The sequence below is a fragment of the Phodopus roborovskii genome, unplaced genomic scaffold (genome assembly GCF_943737965.1).
Source record: "Phodopus roborovskii unplaced genomic scaffold, PHOROB, whole genome shotgun sequence".
In the NCBI taxonomy this organism is placed as follows: domain Eukaryota; kingdom Metazoa; phylum Chordata; class Mammalia; order Rodentia; family Cricetidae; genus Phodopus; species Phodopus roborovskii.
Window position 1 is genome coordinate 15,334,910 of NW_026126448.1, and position 24,851 is coordinate 15,359,760.

Here is a 24,851-nt window from a genome sequence, read left to right on the forward strand (position 1 = left end):
TCCAGCGTTCAGAATGGGAGTGGGTTGGGGATGGTATGGGGGATCAATCCCTCGGCTCTGGAAAGCTCCTGCCTCTTTACCCTTTGAGCTCGGGTAGCCCCTGCCCCCAACTCTCTGTTTTTTCTCATCCTCTCCTCTTTCTGTGTGTAAATATTAAAGAGCTGAGCCCGCAGGGCTGATGTAGACATGGGGAGAGAATGAAATTAAAAAGGATTCCCTTGCCCCCATCCCAACACCCCCGCCCCACAGTCCCCTCTGCTCCAACTTCTTCCCCTCTTCCCCTCACTTAGTGCTCCCACATGCCTCTCCTCCCCCCAGTCCAGATGGGAGCTGGCTCCTGCAGAAAGGGGGTTCAGAACAGGGTGTGGGGAGCTACCTCTCTCTACCTCCTCCCATCACATCTGCCTACAGGGCTGAGAGCCCCCATGTGAGTATTTACTTTGTTTTAGGGGTGGTGGTTAAGAAGGAAAGTGCTTTTTGGAACCAGCCGTGAATGGTGTTGAGATGCTCAGGTCTGAAAGGAGGTGGGTGGGGTCCTCTCTCTAGGCTTCTGGAGAGAAGCTCCAGGTCTGGATTTATTTTCTCCTTTGAGACTTTCAGGGAAGGGAGGCTTGTCAGGTGCACCAGTGCACAGGAGCAAGGGTGGGAGCTCTATGGTGAGAGGGTTTCCATGGGGTAAAGCGGCTCTCTTGCTCTCTGGGTTTTCTGGAAACCCAGCCAGAGGCTGTGGAGCTGTCCTCAGTGCTCAGAGCCTCGACGGACATGGGCTCCTGTGGAGCTGTTCCGGGTGCTGAAAAATGTTTGGGTCACTGATGGAGTTGCTTGGGCAGTGCTGAGGGTTCACGAGAGAAATTCTCCCAGGTGATCCACTTTCCAAGGGCAGAGTCCCTGGATAGAAATATATATTTTGAGGTAATTCTTAGGAATTTAGGCCCCACAGTTATTAGTGGAATTTGGTAAAAGAACTTTCTTTTCTCTATTAGAGTTCACCTTCCTCTTTCCAAAATCACTGCACTGATAGTGTGGGGCTAGGAAGGGGCAATACAATTGCGGCTGTGAGCTTTCTTCTTTTGAGATCACCATAGTGCAACAAGCTTATTGAACCTGCACAAGCTTTTCTCCTTTTGAGCCCCAAAAGTTCAGACTCAAGTCATTCAGAGCTTGAGTCTGGCAGGGATTGACCTCAGTGGATGGGGCTCAAGATACAGAGTCAGGATAATTAATTGGCCACTTTGTGTCAACCTGCTAACCATAACTTTAGACTTGAGAACAGGAACCCTAAAATATTCTGCAAGCCTGCTGCGTATTCTCTGCCCATCCCCAGCCCTATCTTGAAGCATCATTTGGGAGAGACTTTTGTTGGGGAGGAAGATTTCTCAGCAAAGGATTCAAGGAGTGGGTGGGGTTGTTCAGTGCCATGGAGAAGAGAAGGAGGAGGCTACTGGAGACAGGGCAGCAGGGAAAAAGGAAGAACTGGGGGAGTAAAAATTATTCAAATGGAAGGATGAGGTTTGGGTTTCAGTACTCCGCTCCTCTGGATAGCTTTTCCCCTACTGACCTGTGGTCAGGGTCTTGTGCTGTATCTGGGTTCAAGGGAATAGAGCAAGGAGTTATTCCTCCAGGTCCCTTGTCATCCCAGGGGGATGAGAGCCAAATGTCAGGACATGCAGATGAGGCTGTGGGGGAACAACAGGCAGGAGGGGTTGATGGCAGCTCACCTCCCATCCTCAAGAGCACAATCAAATATTCAAATGGGATCCTTCTTGGGGGAGGGGCAGGGAAGTGTTTCCAGATGAGTCTGGGCAGACATTGGGTGTGGCAGGAAGTTCAGGACAAGGGAGGGGTTTCCAGAGGTCTCATACAGTCTCTCCTTCCCCGGATAGGACTTCTGGTTCACAAGGGGCCCTTCACCCATCATGCTTTTGATGTAACTCATCAAGATGATTCCTCCTTCTTGAGCTGCTTGAGAGGAGCTGAGTTTTCATATGCTTGTGGGTGCTGGGAGGTGGTGGGTGTGGGTGTGGGTGCCTGTTTGGGGAGGGGAGGTGTTTGTGCTCCATTCGGCTCCCTTGGTTACATAACAGCTTTGATAAGACTTTACTTGGGAGCTGCTGTTACTGCCTGAAGCAGTCACCCCTCCACCCCCTCATGGAATGCTCAGTGTCCACCCCCTTCTCCCTGGCCTCTTAGAGAGTCCTGCTATTCATGATCCAGTGTTCTAGCCATTCCTCCTCTGTCAGGAGGTGTCCACAGCTTGCCTTCCTGTCCCCGAGTGGCTCCTGTTGTGAAATACTTGCTTTTATTATTTTGAGCCCGGGTCATCCATCCCTTTACATTTCCAAGCTTCCTGGTCTACCCTCTCCCTTGTCAAGGCCCACAGGCTTCCTTGAGAAACTGGACATCATGGAACTATCCTGGAGGGAAGAGGAGGGCTGTCCCAGGAGGCTTTAGGACACAAACTAGATCATTTATTGTTCTTTCTTTGCTTTCAATATCTTCAATATGTTTGGGAGTGGAGAAACATCCCCAGAACTGCTAAGAGCCATCTTTTCCACTTTGCCTACAATTAGGGAAATGTGTGTGTGTGGTGGGGTGCCTCTTGGATGGGCAGAGTTATACCAACATTATTTTTATCCTCACCCAAGTTGTCTGAGCAGAAATTGTGCTGTCTAGGCATAGGATAAGAAAATTTCAGAGCCTAGCTCTAAAATGCCTTTCTGTGAGTGAGGTGGAAATGGGATGTGACCAGGAATGGGATGTATCATGTGGCTAACAGGAGTAATTTTGCAAATGGAGAGTTGGGAGGCTTGCAAGTTGCAAATGTAAGTTTATGATGTTACTAGGAAATAGGATGATGGGTTTCTCTGTGGATAGGGTAGAAATCTGCGGAGGATCTGTCTATCCTGTGAGTGGGTCTGTGATGGTGTATACATTTGTGTATATACATGTGGGTACTTAATACATGAGTGTATGTATGACTGTATACATCCATTTATATATGTGACTGTGAAGGCAGCTAAACCAGCAGATGGGTGTGTGATATGCTCACCCAGGGATACAGATGTGTGGCCATGAGTATGTGAACATGGATGTAAGGCTGTATATATACTTGTGTGTGTGTGTGTGTACTTAATGATTTAGAAGCATATGAATAAATGTGTGTAAAGTTGATTATATATATAGAGATAGTTATTTTCCCACTAGCTTGAACTTGGTCCACTCTGATGTCTGTGGCTCTTCTCCAGAAAGCAGGTCTTTCAAATTCTCATGTCCTAGGAAGCTATCTAGTTTCTGTCACCACTCATATCAAGGCAGTTTGCAAAGGGACATCTTGAAGACAGCTGTGAAAGAGATCTGGTCCTGATGTTATCCAGATGCTGTGATGTTTAGGGGTATATGTGGGGAAGGGAGAAAGGAAAAACATCAACATTACTCCAGAGGTTTCATGAATCAAGAACAAATTGGGGGGCTGGAGGGATAGCTCAGTGGTTAAGAGCATGGCTCCTCTCCCAGGTTCAATTCCCAGCACCCACATGACAGCTTATAATTTCAATGCATAAAATAAAGTTAAATAAATATTTTTAAAAAGAAAAAAGGACAAGTTGGGTGTGATAGAGGAAGAGGGCAGGGGATGCCCTTATTAAGGATGCTGTTAATATATATATGTGTGTGTGTGTATGTACATATGTGTGCCCATATGGGTTATGTGGCAATGTATGTATTACTTATCTATGGTATAATATGCACATTTAACAAGTGTGCTTTCTAATCTGCATATGATAACAAATCTTTAGGAGTGTACAGGAAGACATGCCCATAAATGTTAACACACAAAATATGTGAACAGTGTATATGAAATATCCCAGTATATGGTAAAGGTGCCTGATGACAACTTGCAGCCATAAACCTCTGTATTGCACTCACTCGGCTTTTTGTGTGTGCGTTTTGCTATAGTCTCAGTCTGTAGTTCAGGATGACACAGAACTCTGTATGTAGCCCATGATGGCCCAGAGTCACAACAATCTTCCTGTATCAGCCTCCTGAGTGTTGAGATTACAAGTGTGAGCCACCATTCCTGGCTCATCTAAGACCCGTGTTATCTTATCAGCAGCCCCTTTCCCATCACATGTGCCTCACCTAGGGCACACAGTCACTCAGCCGATATCTATCTATTTTACACTGACAATGTTCCACAGACTGTACTTGACACTCAGGATGATCCTCAACTTCAAGTGACTTAACAATCTAAGGAGGAGAAGTGGGCATGTGAGCACACGGGGCACTGTGGACCCGAGGACCCGAGGAGGAAGCTAGGTCAGCTCTGGAGTGGGAGGGAAGAGTTTGGCAAGGATCCAAAGAAGGTGGGGGTGCTTGAGCTAAAGCTTAAAAGGGGAGCCAGCATTTGGTATGTGAGCAGGGCGGGGGGGGGTGGGGAAGGTATTACAGGGCAAGAAGTATCCAACTGGCTGGTGAGTAGGGAAAGGCACTCACCACCGAGCCTGGTGAGTTCAATCCCCAGGGCCTGCATGGCAGAAGGAGAGAACAGCCTCCTTTAGGTCCTCTGCCCTCTACATGTACACCATGCACAGAAATGAATAAATAAATAAGCATGACAATTATATAAAAAAAGAAATGCCCCAGCTGACCTCCTACCTCCACCCTTGCTTCATGGATTCAGGAGCTGGAAAAAGATAGGGCATACCTTTTCCCCCCACTCCCTTCTTTTTTTCCTACCTCCTCCATGCTGAGACAGGGTCTAGCAGGACAATCACCTTGAACTTGTGATCCTCTGGCCTCTACCTCCTGAGTGCTGCTGGGATTATAGGCTCACACCACCACCATGACAGAATTTATGTAGTGCTGGGGATGGAGCCTGGGCCTTCGTGCAGGCTAGGCAAGCACTCCATTGCAACACCTCTAGCTGTGTTCATGCTTTCCATCTCACTGGGGGTAACATCTGGAGAGCCTAGTGGTCAGTGCCCGGGTGTTATGTGTCAGACTATCCACCTCCCTGGTTCCAAAGTCTTCCTTTCCATTCCTCAAAGAAGCTGGAAAATCCCACCTTGAGACTTGATGCTCTCCTTTCCTTTCAGTCCGAGATGCTCTTTTTAGGCATTCATGCCACTCCCTCCCTCCCTTTCGTCAAATCTTGGCTCAAAAGTCTGTCTTCTGCTGCAGAGGCCTTCTTCCCCAGCAGTCTAACTTAAATAGCCTCTTGCCACTCTACCCCCTCACCCTAGTTCATCTATATTTTAAATTTTCACTCGCCATCACCAATTACCTCACATGTTGGTTTCCTATCTCACTTCCCTCATTAGATCATAAACTTTCTGAGAATGGGGGCTTCATCAGCTTTGCTCACTGTGTTATGGACTTTGTCAGGAGAGTATCTGGTTCCGAGTAGGGCACTCTCAGTTGATTTGTAACAAATTATAAAGGGATCACACTAGATGCTCATAGGATGACCAGATGAAGGTGTGAGGCAGGGAGGCCAGCTGGGAGTCTGTTGTGATAGCTTTGGTGACAAATTAGGATGAGGGTGGACTGATGTTGAGCACTAACCACAGAGGAGGAAAAGAGACATAGTATGCACATGTATATACACATACATGTGCATGCATGTGTTTTAGCCAGTTATACTTCCCTGTTTTGGGAAGACTAACGAGGGAAGTAGAAGTGTGTGTGTGTGTGTGTGTGTGTGTGTGATGTATGTGTGTGCTGTGTGTATGTCATGACTAATACCCCATGAGAAGCTGGACACTCTCCAGCTAACCCTGGCTGCCATTCTCCCTTCCTTTTTTTTGGATCTTGGCACTGCCAACCCACACACACCCACCTCTGCCAGCCAGGCTGCAGAGGGCTGCTGAGCAGGGTCTCTGTGGTTCCATTGCATCAGTGACGCAAAGCTCGTGCCTTAGGGAACAGGCTAGATTGCAAGTGGGACTCTCAGCAACAGGGAGGACCTTAGCAAGACAGAGCCACAGGCACAGCCTTGGAGACAGAGAAGGAGAAGGGTGGTGGGAGCTTCGAGCTGGAGAGCTTAGGCAGATCTCAGACTTCCTGCAGTCAGATGTGATATCCTCCCTCCCTGACCAGTCCACCCCCTCTCCTGGTGGGGTGGGTACCTTAACCAAAGATGCTTGGGAGCTGTTGGTCTCCAGGGCTGTGATGTGAAATCAGGTCCAGTTCTATAGGATGGTCTGGAGCTTGGCAGTATGGGAGGAATTCCTCTTTGTGTCTTGACAGATCATTTCCCCTTCTCTCAAGAGAGCCAGGGGCTTTGGGCTTGTATTGTAGAATGGGGACTCTAAGGTCAGACCTCAGGCAGGACCAATGGGCTGCTTGCAAGAAAGGACCAAGGCAGTCTGTGATTCATGCTGGTGAGAACTAGAGAAAGAAATGGGGGTGGTGGGTCACCCTTCCCCTGACCTCTGGGGAAAGGGGTGCTCAAGGCTAAAGATCTTTTTTGAGTGTGCCTCTTCCAGACATCTACACCTAGGGCTGGGTAGCTTTGGAATGGAGAGGCTGGTACCAGAACCCATTCTAGTTTGTAGGTGGAGAGGACCCCTCTCCTGCTCTCCTCTCTTTTTGGGGCTAGGGGCTGGGTGCTGCAGCCTCTCCCTTCCCACCTGGGCTGTGAGCTTGGGGGTTGGGCCGAAACAGCCGCCAGAGCCGCCCACCTGCCCGCGGTGTCATGGCAACGACTCTGCCCACGTGGACGAAGAGGAAAGGGAGGAGAAAAGAGGAGGAGAGGAGTCGCGACCGATGTGAAGATGGGAGGGGGCTTCTCAAGGTCCCTGATGCTAAGGTCCCCACTCCTCAGCTTGGACTGGCCCTAACTCCTTTCTCCCCAGAGACCCCAGGGGAGGGTGTGGCTGTGTTTCAGTTCTGGCTACAGAATATGCTTGTCCTTGAGTGGCCTGAGTAATGATGACCTTGGCCTCTTACACGTGGACCTTGGCTGGGGTCCTGGGGGGATGTGGAGTTTTTTTGCACATGCATGATTCTCCATGTCTCCCCATACAAGTCGGGGAGTGGTGCCTGGGGCTGAGGGGATGAGAGCCCGACCTACTTCTCCATTTTCTCACTATTTTTCAAAAGGAAAATGACCCACTTTTCAACCAATCGGACTGGGGCCTGTTCCCAGGCTGATTCCCTGAGCCCCCCTGCCCAGGCCTCTACCCCATTCCTCAGCCTTTTTGCCACGTGCTGGACTCACTTCTAGGGGAAGCAGGTGCATCTATGTAGAGGGGTTTCTCACTGCCATCTGTACGAGGCTTAGGGAAGATCTCGTTCAGACTGGGAGTAGGGGTGAGCCAAAGCTAGTCTGGGAGAAATCAGCCACTTTGGGTAGACACCCTCCGCTGTCACAGTCTTTGGCATTTTGTGTGTCCCTTCTCCTATCCCCTGACAGTCCCAGGATGCACCTCCCATTTCACAGAGTGGCAGGAAGGATTTTGCGGCTGGTGGGAGGGCGGTACCCTCACCCAGTTTGTTTTAGTGGTTGGTGGTAGCCTGACTTCCAAAGCTGCTCATTTCCAAATGGAAACGGAAAGCCTTTTCTGTCTGTCTACTCGCATGCCTGCCACAGTTCTTCCAAGAGACCCTTCAAGAAAGGTTCTGCCTGGGCCTTGCTTCTAAGCCCCTCCCCCTCTAAGATATTGGTCTGGGCCTCAGAGCCCCCTCCCTCCCTCAACTATATTGGCCTGGGCTGGCTTGGGGGGTGATTAGGGATTTAATTATTTAGTTTCTCTAGCTCAGTAGATTAATTCCATCCATCACAGACAGGCCGAGCCTTTTCTCCCTCTTTGGGCTGGCTGGCCAACCCCAGAGGAAGGGAGCATCATTGCTCACATGGGCCTAGTATTGGATCTGGAAACAATGGATAAAGTTCTTGTTGGGGGAGGATCTGGTGTGTGACATTGATTGGACGTAGTTGCCTGTGAGGTATGGACACATAGAGCTGTCATAGGGAGATAGGCGTGGAGACATACATGTCATGCTTGTATCTCTGCAGCTTCTGTGCACCCAGACCTCAGTGTCTTCTGGGAGATGATGCAGATGTTGATGAACTTTTGTGGGAACAGTGCCTTTGGACATAGAGTCCAGGACTCTGTGTGAGCATGAGTGCTGTGTAAGAGGTGTGTGGATGACTGCATGGCTGTGGCACTTAACATCTGGATGAACATGAGGTAAAAGGTGAGTGGAGAGTTTGAGGTACTTGTGTGACCATGTGTGAGGGAGAAATGGGAAGGGGTGGAGCTTTCGTAGGTGAGCGCTGAGCCAGACCTACAGGGGGTCTATCTGCTGACCTCGTCAGAGGACTAGACTCAGAAAGATATTTTTGATACAGGCCTTTTCAGTCTGAATTTGATTTCCTAGAGGCTGAGAGTGGCAGCCCCATATTCTACCATTGATGTCACCTCAAGCAGTTTTCTTTACATTCTAAGCCTCAGTTTACTCATCTGTAAGATGGGACAGATGATAGTATATCCCTGGGGCAGCTGTGATGACTGTGTGAGAGGGGACAGATGATGATACCTTCCATGGGCAGCTGTGATGACTCTGGGAAAAGTTGCTTTTTCTCCTACACTATTTGACACAGTGTTTGTGCGATTACAGCATGCAAGCGCTTAACTGAGCCTGAGTAGTGGTGCACTCCTGTAATCCCAGTACTTGGGATACTGAGACAGAGGGATCATAAATTGATCCCTATACATTGAGTTCCAGGCCACCCTAAACTATATATGGTCAGATGACTCAAACACCAAAACAAGGGGCTGGAGAGATGGCCCCATGGTTAAGTGCACTTGCTGCTCCTGTAGAAGACCGTGATTCGATTCCCAGCATCCACACCAGATGGCTCACAACTACTTGTAATTCCGGTGCCCTCTTTGTCCTCTGTGAGCATTGTGCATATGTGGTGCGTATGCTGACAAGCAGTTTTACACACATACAAATACGTATGAATGAATGAATAATTTTTAAAGTAGCTAGGCATAGTGGTACACAGCACTGGAGAAGCAGAGGTGATCGGCGGCAGGCGGAAAAACCTTACTCCTTACACAGAGGTGAACAGATTGTTGGGATTTTGTGTTCCTGTGAGATGGTGCTGGAGGTGGAGCCTGTGGATGCTAGACAAGTATTTTACCACTGTTCTACCTCCCAGCCTGGCTTGTTGTGATTTTTGATTGTTGAGGTCAGCCCGGTCTACATAATTTGCAGGCTAGCCAGGGCTACACAGTAGACTTTTGTCTTTTAAAATTAAAAACAACAAAACCTGGGCGTCGTGACACATACCTTTAATCCCAGCACTCAGGAGGCATATGTATATCAATCTATGTTTAGTTCAAGGCCAAACTGGTCTACATAGAGAAATCCAGGACAACCAAGGAAATACATAGAGGGAACCCATCTCAAAAAACAAACAAAACACAAAACATCACCACCAACAAAAACCCAGTAGGGATGTAGCTCAGATGGTATAGTGCTTACCTGGCATGCATGACCCTGGGTTCTATGTCCATCACCATGTAGAATACATCTGTCATTCCAGTAGTCAGGAGGCAGAGGCAGGAGAATCAGAAGTTTTAAAGTCGTCTTCAACCAGAGCTGGGCGTGGTGGCACACACCTTTAACCCCAGCACCCAGGGGGCAGAGGCAGGTGGATCTCTGTGAGTTCAAGACCAGCTTATCATGGTCTGCATAGTGAGTTCCAGACTCATCAGAACTACCAAGTGAGACTTGTCTCAAAAACAAACAAACAAACAAAAAAACCAAAATCAGAAAAGAAAACTACTATGACACTATTAATAATTATAAAGCCATTCTCAGCTACATAGCAAGTTCAAGGCCAGCTTGGGCCACAAACCATAGACTTCTGAGTTGACAGGCACCTGAGAGTTTGTGTTCAGTGCCAGACTGCTTGCATGCTTCCCTGGGCAGGACACAAGCTCTGCAATCTGGTCCAGCTGCAGGGTCATCTCTCTCTTCTCCCAGTGCATCAGCTGTTGGTTGCTGCTTCTTGATGACTCGGTCACTGAAGCTGAACTCATTGAGAATCTACTGTGTACTTTGCTTGGCCAAATAGAAATAGGTCTCTGATCTTAGCCTCTAAGGAGTTTGAAGCTTGACTATACCTTAATCCTACTGTGCATAATAAAGGGCATGGGACAGAAGAGAGGTAGCGACTGCTGTCTTGGGCTTCATGGGAGGCCACTCTTAGTAAATGCATCCTATAGGGTAACTGATGGAATGCTTGCCTAGCCTGTACAGAGCCCTGAGTTGGATCTTCAGCACTTCATAAACTGAGTGTGATGACATATGCCTAGAATCCCAGTTCCTGGGCGGTACAGACAGGATGGTCAGGTATTTATGGTCATCATCAGTTACATAGTGAGTTTGAGGCTAGCCTAGGCTACTCATGAGTCTTCCTTCTACTGATTTTAGTATTGTTCTCATAATTTTAGTATTGTTTTTCCTGGATATTCTCGGAGACTCAGATAATTATACTCCTGCAAATCCACTCAATACTTCCGCACACCTTAAACCAGAATGATACTACCTATTTGCATGTGCTATCCCACCACAGCAAAAAAAAAAAAAAAAAAAAAAAAAAAAAAAATGCATCAGAGGTGCAGTTGATAGAACAGGTGGATAGCTATTACTGTTGATGTTGCTTCTTGCCCTGCACACTTACCTGCTGTGCTCCTCACCCTTTAGCTTCCCATTCTGTTCTCAGATGCTCTAAGTCCAGGGGTTCAAAGGAGAACTGGGTTTAGGCATTCCTGAAGCTGGGATGGCGTCAGCAGACTTCAGGCCGAGCTGAAGGGTAGGAGATTTCACCCAGGAATCAGCCAAGAAAGGCCTTTCAGAGGGTCTCCTGTGATACTGACCTAAAAGGAGAGGATGGTCCTTTGTGTTAGTCATCCCTGTGCCAGTTAAATAGAGAGCTTGGGGGAACAGTGTGCTAAGTTGTAGATTCCATGGGCAGGACCCGTGACTGGTTGGCTAGTTTGGAAGTTGAAAAGGCCATGGACTTGGCCTGGCATAGAATCACACGTCTATCGGACCCTGGTTGGGATTTGGCTCCTGTCTCTCATTCTCTGGTGGCCACGGCTGGCTAAAATCTGGCAACACCTTGGAGTCTAGAGCAAGTCAAATACAAATGAGAGAAGGTGCTATGTTGTTCATGTTAGAATAGATGTGAGAATGGAGACTGATGTGCCTTGTCTTGGATTGATCAATTAGTTACTTGTACTACGGAAGGGGGCAGATTCCATTGCCCCCATTTTACAGATGAGAACATCAAAACCCAGCCAGAGAAAACAAGCTATTTTTTGTTCAGCTAAGATAGCATAGGTGCAGATAGATAGCTGTCTTTGTCTTTGCAGTTTCCAGTTTGAGGTTGTTGAGCTTGTTCTTCTGGATCTCTGGAGTGGGAAGAGAAACCACCATTTATGGCTACAGAGGACTCTGGAGGTCTGTGAATCAGAGGGCTCTAATTCCCTCAGGTCCCACCGTTTTGGGGCAGCAGAGCTGCTCTGCTGTGTTTTGCATGCTGGAGATGTGAGAGGTCTTCAAAAGGTTCCTAGTCAAGCACATTGTTGGATACACAGAATGAAAGAGTTCCCACAGCACCCATTTCTGATCCACCAGGCATGGCTGTAGTCTCTGCCCAAGGCTGTCTGAGAAATCCTCTTTAAGAGGCCCCATGTTTAGTTCTCACACATTTAAATGGCTTTCCCTTCATCTGGAGCCAGCCCTTGGCACTGTCCTGGACATCTTACCTGCATTACTTTAATCCTGTGACATCACAGACCTGAGGGAGAGACTGTTCTTGCCCCCATTTGAACACAGGGTGGCTTGTGAGAGAGAAGGCAATTCATTAAGGCCCATGTTTATTTAACTGGTGGGCCTGAACTATAAACCCATATGATTTAGTACAAAACTTAGAAAAGACACTCTCTGTCACCAGCCACCCCTGGACAGAGTGTCAGAGGAGTTCAGGTCCTGGGATGACTCCTCTCAGCAGGAAGAGACTCCCAAACTAGGGCTCTTGGCCCCTTGAGGAGTGGGGTGGGGTGGAGTGGGGGTGGGCATGGTTGAGAGTAGAAGATGGACTGGAAGTAGTTGGCCATGCGGGACAAGGTTGCTTAGTGTGCTTGCATCTCAGAGGGCGTTTGGAAGCCCTGAAGAAGAAAAAGGAGGCTCATACTTGGTTTTCAGGGTTTCTTGGCTCCGTGGCCCCAGCTAGAGAAGGTGCTGGGGTTCAATAAGTTTGAGTGACAAGACCTGCTTAGGGCTGGTAGTGGACACTGAGCCTCCTCCCAGGCTGGCCTGTCTCTGTAACGTTGCAAGGGCTACCCCCTTTTCTTCTTTCTTCTCTACCATTCCCTTCCCTGTGCAAAAAGCACATCTGGGTAATACAAGCAAGCAGGAAGAGCAGAGCTGTATTTAGGGACAGGATTTTGGATACTGATCTTTCTGAGCTCTCCAAAGCTTTTGGAGGGAAAGGTGTGGAGGTGCTTTCTGTGGGGTTCTGTGCACAGGAGAGTGGGCAGAGGCAGCAGGGAAACCATTCATTCACCTCTGCTAGTGCCAGGCATTCTAGATCACAGACTACTGAAGCAATGAGACAGGCCTAGTCATGGCCCCTTTGGAGGGGATGCTTTACCACTGGAAGATGAACCATAAAAATGTAATGGATGAAGAGAGTCATCGCAAACATGCAAGAGTGCTATGGGGCAGCAGAGCAGGGTGATGTAGAATGAACCCCGGGGAGGATCAGGTTGGACTTTAGTTAGAGTGAGTGGTCAGGGAAGGCCTGTCTGAACTGAGCCCCAAAAGATGAGACAGAGGAAGCCATGGGAATATCTGGGGCAGAGTGTTCCGGCAGCAAGAACATCTAGTGCAAAGCCCCCTGAGGTGGGGTTTTCAAAGAGATTACAGGTGGTATGGGTTATTCACAGGCTTGCATGAGCCCTGTCTGACGGGTCAGGAGATGCATTTAGACTTGGCCCTGCTGAAATGTCTTGAGTATTTTGAAAAAGCAAGCCCATTTTCTGCAGCCTTCTTGCCCCGAGCTCCCAGGAAGAGTTGATTAAATAAAGTAATGAAGGTAAGGGAGTTTGTCTGTAAGCGTCCCTCCTTCCATTCCGTTCCTCCTCCTCCATTTCCTGTGGCAGGGAAGGTAGGACAGGCACTTTCCTTGGATTCTTGAGGGCTGGGGTTGGGCCATGGGGCTGGATTGAGGGAAGTCAGGGACCAGGGCGTCCACCTAGCAACAGAGATGTTGACAAAGGTATCAGAGCTCAACTACAGTCAGATTGGACAAGGGGCCTTGGATGAAAGTGGACGCAAGTGGGGATGGGCAAAGATAAATAACAGTGGCATTTGAGTTGTGGGCCAGGGGTTCTGTGTGGCTCAGTGGTTTCCCCCACTCCCAGTGGGTGGTACAGCCCCAGCCATCTGAGCTACGGGGTCCAGGGGTGGTGGAGGGCTAAACAGGGAAACAGGTACAGTTAACACAGGGAAAGGGGGTGGATGGGCAAAACTGGAAGCTAGAGCTCCCAAGAGCACACATGTCCAGTCACAGGCATGGAAGAATCCAGGCTCCCAGCGACAAAACAAACCCTAGGCCTCACCTGTTGGGAAATCTGTTATACTGAAACCAGCAGGAAGATGACCTCATGGGCCCCCATGGGAATGGATAACGCTGGCCCCTTCCTGTTAAAGAGCTGCAATGTCCTTTTGCTGCTATCTGGACCATCCTGTCTAGCTGTAGTTCTCCCAACAGCTTCCTGGAGGAAGCAGTGAAGCAGCTAATATTTAATTTTTGAAATCTCTGTCTTCACCTAAGGCATCCCTTGTGTCGGTCACCGAGACACTGGCTTTTCTTGAGCACATCTGGATCTCTGGCTCCCAGATGTGGACTGCCAAAAACAATGGTCTCTGCACCAGCAGAGTACCAGTTGCCTTAGATGGTTGTCTCAGAGAGAGTATATGACCTGCTTCAAGGTCACGCACATAGCGATAGCCACTTGTATGGAATATTCACTGCGTTAGACACAGAGCTAAGGAGCCTGTGTGATTTACTATTAACCACGTCATGAGCACTTCCATGACGACTCTAGTGTCCCCATTCCATAGATAAGGAAATGGTGTAAGAGCTGTAAATCACTGACCCTTGTACACACAGCTCGTGCATAAAAAGAGGTTTGAACCTAGATAGTGAGGTGGCAGAGCCAAACAAGTGACTGCTTTGGGGTGGAGGTGGGGGTGCATCGGGGAGTCACCTAGGTCTCAAGAAAAAGAGTAAGGACTGCTTTGGCTGGGCAGGGCCCTGGGGCGAAGGAGGAAGTACCCTGACTTCTGCAGCACTTTTCCTTCTCCCGGTTTCCATTCCTTTTCTGGAAGGTAATTGCTTGGGGCAGTGACAACCTCCTGGCGAATTACACAGCTGGCTTCCCAGTGAGATTTGTAACAACAACCTCGCCAGCCTGGCAGCCCCCAGCAAGTTCCGGTTTAAGAGACTAATTGCTGGATTGTGTAGTTGGTGCTAAATTGGGTAATTTCTTGGTGACGGCATCTGTGCCACTTCTCCCCTTCCCAGATAGATTTGAGGTCTGTCACAGAAGAACCTGTCGCACACAGCACCCTCCCAGAGTCCCTCACTTTCCGCTTCCCAGCCAGCTATAGGTAATAGTGGAAGTGGCTGCCTCCCTGGTCCATGGGTTTACCATTTGGACAGCTGTCTGTGCCATGAGACCAGAAAGGTGAATTGATGTGGTAAAATGGAGAAAGCAGGGCTGGGGATGTGGCTCAGTTGGTAGAGGTGTTTGCCTAGCCAAAGCCCTGTGGTTTGAGCCAAACCCCTGTGGTTTGGTCCCCAGCACTGTATAAACCCGAATGCAGGCATGCCTCTAATCCCAGGACTCAGGGATAGAGGTAAGATGATCACAGATTCAAGGTTGATATATCTCAAGTTAGAGACCAGAGAAAGAGAGACAGAGATGGAACCAACTTCAGGAAGTTTCCTTTATTCTCTATTTGACCTTGGACTTGGTATAAAGTTATACCTCCTACATAGGGGAAGATGTTAAATGAGGGTCTCCTTACCTCTGTGGTGTGCATGAAGTCTTTTTATTTGTTTGATTGCTTAGTACCGGTTACTTTCAAATGACATTTCATAAGTTCACCTTCTCTGGGCTAACAGCATGGATGGTAGCCAAGCCATCAGTGTGTGGAGTTGGGCAATGCAGGCTTTGCAATTGGCTTTCAGTGTGATCTTGGGTAGGCCCAAGCCTCAGTTTCTTTTTCTTTAGATGGAAATGTGTGGAGGGAATGATGGGCTAGTTTTGGGAATCAAATAAAATGCTGTGAGGGACCTTGTTCTTTTCAGGAATACATTCAGTCCACAAATACCTACTATGTGCCAAGCATTGGGCCTAGGGCCTGGGGGAGGAGGGAATGCTATGAAGATGGTCAGAATTCCTGCATGGAATTCACAGTCTTCGGGAGGGACAGTCAGTCACAGAATCACACAGATTTAAAATGGTAACTAGATAAGAGCAGGGTACATGATGCCTTGAGAGCAAACAGCAGGGGGATCTGACCTAGTCAGGGAGGCCAGAGAAAGCTTCCCTGAAGAAGCAGCAATTGGGCTGAGATCTGAAGGGCACACAGAAGTCGGTAAGGCAGGGGTGGGTGGGGAAAAGCGTTCTGGACAGGGAGTAGGCCCCATGATGTGAGGGATCATGGAAGAGAAAAAAGGCTGGCTTGGCTGAAGCAGAGTGAGCAAGCAAGGGGGATCAAGGGTGCTGGGAAAGCAGGGAGGGACAGGTGTGCAGGCTCGGTCGGCCAGGTTAAGATACCAATCCAGGGACACTGGGGTGAGGTGTTAAAGACACAGAAGTGACCCGATCACATCTGCATCTCCGAGTGATAATTTGGGTTAGCAGAACAGGGAGATTAGTTAGGAGCCTCCTGCATATGCCCCAGCAGAAGGCGATGTTGGAGGTGCAGCAGGATTTGGTAGCACTGCTCTCTGCTGCAAATGCAGAAAATCTGGCCAACGGTGGTTTAAAATAGTTTGTTCCTTATCATATATAGGCCTGGAGAAAGGCAACCGCTTGTGTTGCTTCCGTGGTTCGATGGTGTCAGGACCCACATATCTGCGATTATCTAAGCCTTTCTCTCACAGTGAGCTAGATACTCTAGATCTGGCCATCAATTGTCTCATTCCAGCCCGAAAGCAGGAGAGGAAGGATGGCACCAGCAAGCCCCGCCCCTTGTCACAAAGGCAGACTTTTTCCCAGGAACCTCATATTTTTGTGTATAAATCATTAGCCACAATGGAGTGAATGGCTTGGTCTCATCACAAGGGAGACTGGGAAGGGAAACGGAGTTTGGGAATCAGTCTTTGCTACTCAGCCAACAGTGATTGGTGGTTATGGAACTAAGTGGGCACAGCTATTTTTAGGGAGCAAAATCCATAAGAAGTGATGACGGATTGGACGATGAGGCCTCTCCTTGCTTGCTTTTCCTTTCCATTCATTGTATTTAGTAACGAGGTGGGGGCTGAGGTGGGGGGGCTGCAATCTGAAAAATAGTACATAGGAGAAAACCAGTTCATAATTCAGTCTTTCCCTTAAAGCTGGGTGTGGTGGTACATGAATGCAATCCCAGAACTCTAGAGGTAGAGGCGGGAGGATCAGAAATTCAAGGTCAGTTTTGGCTGTGTAAGGAATTTAGAGCTGGCTTGGGTTACATGAGATTCAATTTTCTTTTTCTTCAGGAAATACAGGAATAGACTATCCCCTTCCTTCAGTAACTTGCATTCAGTTACATTATTCGCTGTTTGTATGTGAAGGTTTGGTGGGTTTTCTTGAACACCTGTAATCCCAATACTCAAGAGACTGAGTAAGGAGGGCTTCCACGCTTAGGCTGCGTTGTGAGATCTTGTCTCGATTTGAAAAAAGAGAAAAAATGTATGGGCTGGAGAGATGGCTCAGTGGTTAAGAACCAGTAGTGCTCTGGCAGGGGACCCAAGTCCAGTTCCTAGCACCATGTGGGATGGCTCACAGCCACCTGTAACTCCAGCCTGAGGAGGCTGAGAGGCCTCTGGCCTCTCTGCCCATCAATAATTGCAACAATAAATACATAAAGGTGTTACATTAGATACTACATTGTGTAATCTTTTGGAATTTAAAATTTAGTTTTATTACTTGCCTATTTAGTATGTGCATGTGTTCATAGGAATGAGCCCAAAATGTCATGAGGCACATGTGTAGGTCAAAGGTCAACTGTTGGGAGTCTGTTTCCTCCTTCTCCTTTGTGGGCTCTGGAGATCCAACTCAGATTGTCAGACTTGGCCTCAAGTGCTTTTCTACCCACTGAGCTGTCTTACCAGGCCCAGTCTCCCAGAGGGTTAAAATGGTTTCATATGTATTATGTCATTTGATATTCACTGAAGTCCTGCATGATGTGTGAACAGGTGTTATTAGGCTTAGAAGACTATACATTTGTCTGATACCACAGACCTGGTCCTGGGGCTGTGTTTTATTCCTAGATAATTCTTTCCTGTAGGGCACAGTGCTAGGGGTCTGTCTGAAGAGGGGTGATTATCCCAGACTAGAGCTAAGGGGACATGGATTGGTGGGAATGAGAATCCAGTTTGGGAAGAGCTTGATGACAGGCTGGATGGGATGGCTCACACTTATAATCTCATCACTGCGGGGGGGGGGGGGGGGGAAGAAGGGGGTGGATACAGCAAGACCAGGAGTTCAAGGTCATCCTTGGTGATAGAAGGAGTCCTAGGCCAGTCTGGGACATGTGAACCCTTTCTCAAAAAGCAAGACAAAGAGACAAGTCAGTGGTTAAGAACATTTTCTGGGATCTGGGTTTGTTTCTTACACCCATATGGTGGCTCACAATGATCTGTAACCACAGTTCCAGGGGATTTGGCACCTTCTTCTGACCTTGGCAGGCACCAGGCACATGGGTGATACACATGCATACATGATGGCAAAACACTCATACACATAAATAAATCCTTTAAAAAAAACCCAAAACAAAACAGTTTGATGATAGCCCAGCGGCTTGGCGGCAGCAGGTGTGGGAAGCTGGTAGAAGGGACATCTGCGAACTTCCACCACTGGGAAGTTCACTCTGACGTTCCAGTTTGGTATGACCGTAGACAAGATAAATGGGATGGCCCGGGCTTGAGCCAAAGTGGCCTTTGTGCTGTGAGTCTCTGGTCTATGTCCTTGGGGAAGCAAAAGAAGTATGTCATGGACATCATCCCATCATCCCAGGGGGGAGATGCTTCTGAATGCTAGTTTCTACAAGAGCTCCTCAAGCCGTCTTGGTCTGAACTCCTCTCTGTTATCCTAGCAGAAAGACGATAAAGGAGAATTGCTGTAGAGCCAGTCTCTTGGTATCAGTAAGGTCACCCCCGTGTCCCTCTAGGCAAGAAAGAATTGCTCCTTTGGTCCAGGCTGTGGAGCTGGGAGCTGCATATGTCTGAATTTTTACTCTGTGGAAGATTCCTACCAACTTCCACAATCTTCTTCATTGTGTCACATTGCTCAGGGCCAGGAGGTTCTTCCTGATGTCTGATTGTGTCTCTTTCACTATATTAATCATGCCCACAAAGCTAGCTTTTCCTTCTGACATCCCCGTGTCTAATAATGGCTTCATTAGTCCTAACAGTCACGGCTGCCGCAAACTCCAGCGTTGTCTTCCCCTCTGACTCTCTCTCTCTCTTCCAATATTTGCCAAATCCTAACCTCCTTCTGGAACTTTCCCAGACCAAACCTCAGGATTTGATATTTGCATTCTTTGTCTATAGTGTACCCACCGTTTTCTCCACTGGGAATTATCCCATATCCAACCTACATGTAATCCCCTTTCTCCGGGAAGCCTTCCTTGATTGTTTTTTCTTCTGAATCTGGTCTAGTTGTTAATCTAAGCTAGCCTAGCATTTTGCCATCTTTCTGCAGCACAGCCCACTCCTCATCCACACAGTTGTACACTCACTTAGGAGAGTCTCAAGTTAGAGATGGCTGGACCTATGTTTCACCTTGCTGGAGACTGTGGTAGTTGGGGGAGAGGGAAACTGAAGCAAACAATTTCAGTGCAGCGTGCTTGCTGCTTCTGGGGGTACCCAGAGTGTCATAAAAGCCCAAATGAGAGGCATAACCCAGAATAAAGAGTACAGAAAGTCTCCATGGGAAGGTGAGGCTTCATATGAGTAAGTGTTAGCTGGGAGGAGAGCTTGAGGGTAGATGAGAAACAATTCAAGGAGGAAGGAACAGCTTGTGCCAGAATATAGGAATCCGATAATTCTGTCCTGTGAGACTTCAGACCCTTTAAGGACAGGGGCCACACTTAAATGACCTCAGTCCACTTCCCATTCAGTCTGCCTTGTGATAGGTGCTCCACAAATGTCTGTGGAGTGCAGCCATCTTTAAGGGCAATGAAAATGCTGTAGCTGAACACCATGGACAGATCACACAGACACCTGCAATTGGAGGTAGTCCAACCTGTGAGTGCATTTGCATACATTTGCATAATGAAGCCAACTTCATTTCCCTGAGGGTCTGAAGCCTCTGCATCATGGGGGATCCAACCAGTCCCAGTTTGGGGGGTTGGGAAATAACATTGTCAGGCCAGAGACCTGGCCTGAGGACTCCAGGAGAAATCTCATTCCTCATCTTCTTTCTTGTCTGTCAGGAGCCAGTGGTCCTGCGCCTGCTGAAGTTAGGATTCTGCCTGGTGGTGTGGATCCTGATGCCAAGGATGGGACACCCCCGATGGTGAGTATTAGGAAATTTGGGAGATGGGGGTTATATTAAGAGTCTCAAACTCAAATACTTATCCGAAGTGACACAATCCATTTACTGGCTTTTCCATCTCCCCATTTTGAGCTCCATTTTTCTCATGGTAAGTGTGGAAAATGTCTACATGACAGGATTTTCCGTCGGCTTAAAGACTGTGAGGTGTGCACAGTACCAGGTGCATCACTAGTGTTGGGAAAGTAGAGGAGATGAGCTGCCGGCAGGGTCTGGAAGAAGCCAGAAGCAGAGTGTGTGCCCGGGATCGGTGTGGGGAGGCAGGCAGAGTGAGTCTTAGGAGGTGCTCCTGTCTGGAGTCTTTGAGACTGTCATCTCCTAGTCAGCAGATGGCCCAGGAGCTGGTCTGGGGCAGGGGAGAGCTCCGTCTGCCAGATCCTGTGTCCCTGTCCCTCCTGCTGTCACCCCTCCTGCCTTAGCTCCTGTCCTGGCAGCTCCTGGAGTCCTGATTGGAGGCAACTCTTGCTGAGAGCTGACCTCTCTTGTCCTGTAGCCTTGGCAAGCCTGGGATGGGGGCCAGCGACAATGGCTCCACAATGGCTTCTCCACCAGCTCCTGGCCTCATCGACCCACTGTTCCTGGGAGGAAGAATTCCCAGGTTCCAGCCTCAGTCTAGTGGTCACATGTTGTCTGGTCTAGCCAGCAGTCCTCTGGAATCTTTCCTCCCTTCACCATGCCGTCCATGGAGAGGAAGTGTGGCAGAGGGTTACCAGGCAAGGGGCAGCCCGGGAACCACTCCAGTGGGGAGTGTCTGGAAGTCAGCAAAGGCTGACTATGGTATTCCTGAGGGGAGGAGCCTGCAGTCAGATGCGAGGGAGTAGATGTGGAAGGAAAGGTGTGTGTGTGTGTGTGTGTGTGTGTGTGTGTGTGTGTGTGTGTGTGTGTGTGGTGTCTTATGGAGTGGCATGGGGATGTAGACTTGAAGTTACTCTTCCATCATGGTGCGGAATGCCCTAGCTCCAAGGCCTGGCATCGGCAGCAGTAGGATGTGGGTTAGGGTTGAGGCAGAGGGATGACTGTGAATCAATTTGCTATGGCTTAGCTTGTTAAAAGCCAGTTCACCTAATGACTGGTTTCTTTGAACATGTTGTATGTCTGCTTGGGCCTCCTTTTGTTTTTGATAATCTAAGGATATTTAAAAGCCCATTTGGCTGAAAGCATTTCCTCTTGTGAATAAGTATTTATCAAATTTGCAGCATTGATGAATGATGGGATTATTCTGTGCCCTGTGTCTTTGTCTAGTATGACTGCTTTAAGGACTTTTCAGTCCATGTGTGGAAAGATAGTATAATTAATCACAATAAATTGGTATGCACTACCAACAGGGATGCCACGGTGTCTAGTGATAGATGTTTTAAGGTGAAATGGCCTGTTGTTCAGTCCAAATCCCTTTTCTCCCTGTTTTCACAGGAGGTTCCTGGGGCCTGGCCCCCAACAATATGAAGAGCCTTTGCTGAGGCCATGAGGGGTTACCATGGCGACCGAGGCAGCCATCCCCGCCCAGCCCGCTTTGCTGACCAGCAGCATATGGACGTGGGCCCAGCTGCCAGGGCCCCGTACCTGCTGGGCTCCAGGGAGGCCTTCTCCACCGAGCCCCGCTTCTGTGCCCCAAGAGCTGGCCTGGGACACCTTTCTCCAGAAGGGCCCCTGAGCCTGAGTGAGGGTCCATCATCAGTAGGCCCTGAGGGAGGCCCAGGGGGGGTGGGGGCTGGGGGAGGCAGCAGTACCTTCCCCAGGATGTACCCCGGCCAGGGCCCCTTCGACACCTGTGAAGACTGTGTGGGTCACCCACAGGGCAAGGGTGCCACCCGCCTGCCTCCCACACTCCTGGATCAGTTTGAAAAGCAGTTGCCAGTTCAACAAGATGGCTTCCACACACTCCCATACCAGCGAGGTCCAGCGGGGCCTGGGCCTGGACCTGGATCTGGCCCTGCCCCTGAGGCTCGCAGCGAGAGTCCTAGCCGCATCCGGCACCTGGTTCACTCTGTGCAGAGGCTCTTTGCCAAGTCCCATTCTCTGGAGGCACCCGGAAAGCGAGACTATAATGGGCCGAAGGCCGAGGGAAGAGGTGGCTCTGGGGGAGACAGCTACCCTGGCCCAGGCTCTGGAGGCCCTCACACCTCCCACCACCACCATCACCACCACCATCACCACCACCACCAGTCCCGGCATGGCAAACGGAGCAAGAGCAAGGACCGCAAGGGGGATGGGCGACACCAGACCAAGGCCACAGGCTGGTGGAGCTCTGATGACAATTTGGACAGTGACAGTGGCTTTCTGGCGGGTGGGAGGCCCTCTGGAGAGCCTGGTGGTCCCTTCTGCATGGACGCTCCAGATGGGTCCTATCGGGACTTGAGCTTCAAGGGGCGTTCGGGCGGGTCGGAAGGCCGCTGCCTTGCCTGCACTGGCATGTCCATGTCACTGGATGGACAGTCAGTCAAGCGAAGTGCCTGGCATACCATGATGGTCAACCAGGGCCGGGATGGATACCCAGGGCCTGGGCCAGGAAAGGGGCTCCTGGGTCCAGAGACCAAGGCCAAAGCCAGGACTTATCACTATCTGCAGGTGAGGCTTTGTGGGGTGGGAACCATGTACTGGGTCCTCACCAGTCTGGTCAGCTGGGGAGCAGTGGACATGGTGGGGTGGAACCCAGCTGTCCTTGGATCAGAGATCTTGAAGGTAGGAGGCTCTGCCTCTGTAATACCTTGAGCTCCCTTTGGGGTTTCACCTTCCTCATTTGTACAATGAAAGGGACCCCTGTAACTTGACCATGAATGCCGATACCAGGAGGACTTCTCGGCCTTCTGGTTTGGATAATATGTGCTCACCTCTGTCTTCTGGGGTTGAAGGCAATGTGCGGTTAAGGGAAGGCAGGGGATGGGACAATGTTACTATCAATAACACTGCCTTGGAGCTGCAAGCTTGGCAGCTGGAGAGAATTTCTTCCTGCCCCAAGCCCTTCCTTAGACCTTTTATACTCAAATCCAGTTGATCCAATTACTGGAATATGAAGATCAGTTTCCAGAACATGCCTCTACTTGGGTTTTTCATTCTGGGGCTATGGTGAGGTGGGACAGTCCAGGAAATTATGGAGAAGCCTGGAGACATGTATTTTGGAGGTTTCCCAAGGCTGGTGACATATTGGAGTCTGAGTCCTGTTGTCATTCAGGCAGGGCTTCTTAAGAGTAGATGGCCAAGTCGATGGCTGTGGAGCTTTCCCACACCATCCCTTGTAACCTTGTGGTCCTCTCGCCACGGTTAGGAGCCCTGACTGACCCCTTTCTCTGGGCTTTCATTCTAGCTTCAGCCAGCCTGTACTGATTTTTGCCAGTGCTCCTGTCATCTTAGGAGGAAAAGTAAACACAAGTTTTGGCAATCTAGCAGATTTAGGGTTATCTCCAAAGTCCGTATGTCTCCTAGGTTGTTAGTCCATATCTGTTCATTCAATGAGCATGTCTTTGACAAAGTGCTCAGGACCCCTGCCTCGGAAAACTCACAGTTGCTAGAGGATAGACCAGGAAGCAGATGGTAAGCTGTGTGGTAGAAGAGGATCCTGGGTCCTGTAGGAACAGAGGAGGCTCCTCGCTCCCCTGTGGGTGGTGGCTAGTAGTGGCTGGGGGTGAGGGAGCCTCACTGAGGAATGTCTCCTGAGCTGACCCTCTGTGGTGAGGTTGGAATTAGCCAAGTGCAGACTGACGGTGTCCCAGGAAGATTGTGGGAAGGCATGGAGAGGCGAGCTCGCATGAGCCTGTGGGGTGACATTGGCCTTGCCTGTCATTTGTACACATGTTAGTACTCCCTGGGGGAGCTCATGAAAGCCCAAGAGAGCAAATAAGACTATAGCAGAAACAGGACAAGACGGCTGGGATTAGAGCTGTGTAGGTTAGCTCCAGATTGCTTCCTCCCTGGGTGGGGAGGTGCTCTAGACTGAGAACTGAAGAAAGAGGGGAGGAAATACTCAGCCCTCCTCCCCTGTAAGGAAACCTGGCCACCATTTTGCTGCTCCCTGCTGCCTCTCCAGGGCGGTCCTGACCTCCCTGGGGGCTTCCTTTTTAACATGCTCCTCACAGTGTCCTGCAGAGGAGCTCTGCAGTCAGTGGCTGTGGAGTAGGAGCCCTGCAGTGTGGCAGTGTGTACCCTGGCTGTCCCATTTGCTGGCCTCCTGCCACTCCTCTCTGAAGAGGGTGGGGGTGGGGATGGGTTTCAGAGCCTGGGGTTCCAGAGCATCTGAACAGGATGGGGGTTGGATGGGAGCCTGAGCCCATTTGTGGGTGAACCAAAGACTGCATGGACCTTCCAAGACAGCCTATCGCTTCCCTGGCACAGAAGCAGGGGAGGCTGGCTCGATGTGACCTGCTGTCTTCATTGGTATAGTCCCCTCCCTTTTTTTTTTTTTTTCCAAGATAGGGTCTCATGTAGCCCAGAGTGGCCTTCAACTAGCTGTGTAGCCCAGGCTGCCTCCCTCTGCCTCCACCTCCAAGTGCAGCAATTCATCACCACACCCAGCTTCCTACCCCTTTAATGAAGCCCAGTTTCTCTCACTGGACATTGTGAGTCTTTTCTGGATCCCTGCTTCCCCCTCAGAGCTTCATTCATTTCCTTCCGATGGAGCTCTGGCTCCTCACTGAGCCTGCTCCCTTATGAGGGTATCTCCTTGTCCCTCCATGAGCTTCGCCCTTCCCGTGGGTTCCCTCCCTCATCCATGTTCTTCCTTGGAGCCTCCATACTTGCCTTGTTTAACTTTTTCCTTCCAGCATGTGCTTTCAATTCTTGCTGCTTCCTCCAGCCTTCTCCCCTTACATCTCATTCTTCACAGGGGAGGTGACCATCATGGACTCCAACTCATGCAGGCCTGGTCCCTCCTCCACAAGGCTCCTCAGCCCCTCCATCCCTCTACTGCCTCTGTAGTTCAAGACCATCTTGACTGTCCTCTTTTATCCTAAAACTTTTCTCCAAACCCTCACCCCCTACCACTAACTGTCACCTTTAAATCTG

The 24,851-nt window shown here is 49.5% G+C and overlaps 2 protein-coding genes across 3 annotated transcripts in view; both read left to right on the top strand.

Moving 5' to 3' along the window:
• Zmym6 (zinc finger MYM-type containing 6) overlaps positions 1–24,851 on the top strand; it is a 301,190-nt gene that overhangs the window by 87,860 nt on the left and 188,479 nt on the right. The window lies entirely within an intron of this gene.
• The window catches only part of Dlgap3 (DLG associated protein 3), a 65,008-nt gene that overhangs the window by 3,461 nt on the left and 36,696 nt on the right, over positions 1–24,851 (top strand). The window contains exons 1-3 of one of the 2 annotated variants that reach the window (XM_051188832.1): positions 315–427; positions 19,738–19,820; positions 21,267–22,421. In XM_051188832.1, coding sequence (XP_051044789.1) covers positions 21,318–22,421 — 1,104 coding nt within the window. In that variant the 5' untranslated portion in view covers positions 315–427; positions 19,738–19,820; positions 21,267–21,317. Of the gene's footprint in view, positions 1–314; positions 428–19,737; positions 19,821–21,266; positions 22,422–24,851 lie in introns of those variants that run through there. The other variant, XM_051188834.1, reaches the window with a different exon arrangement.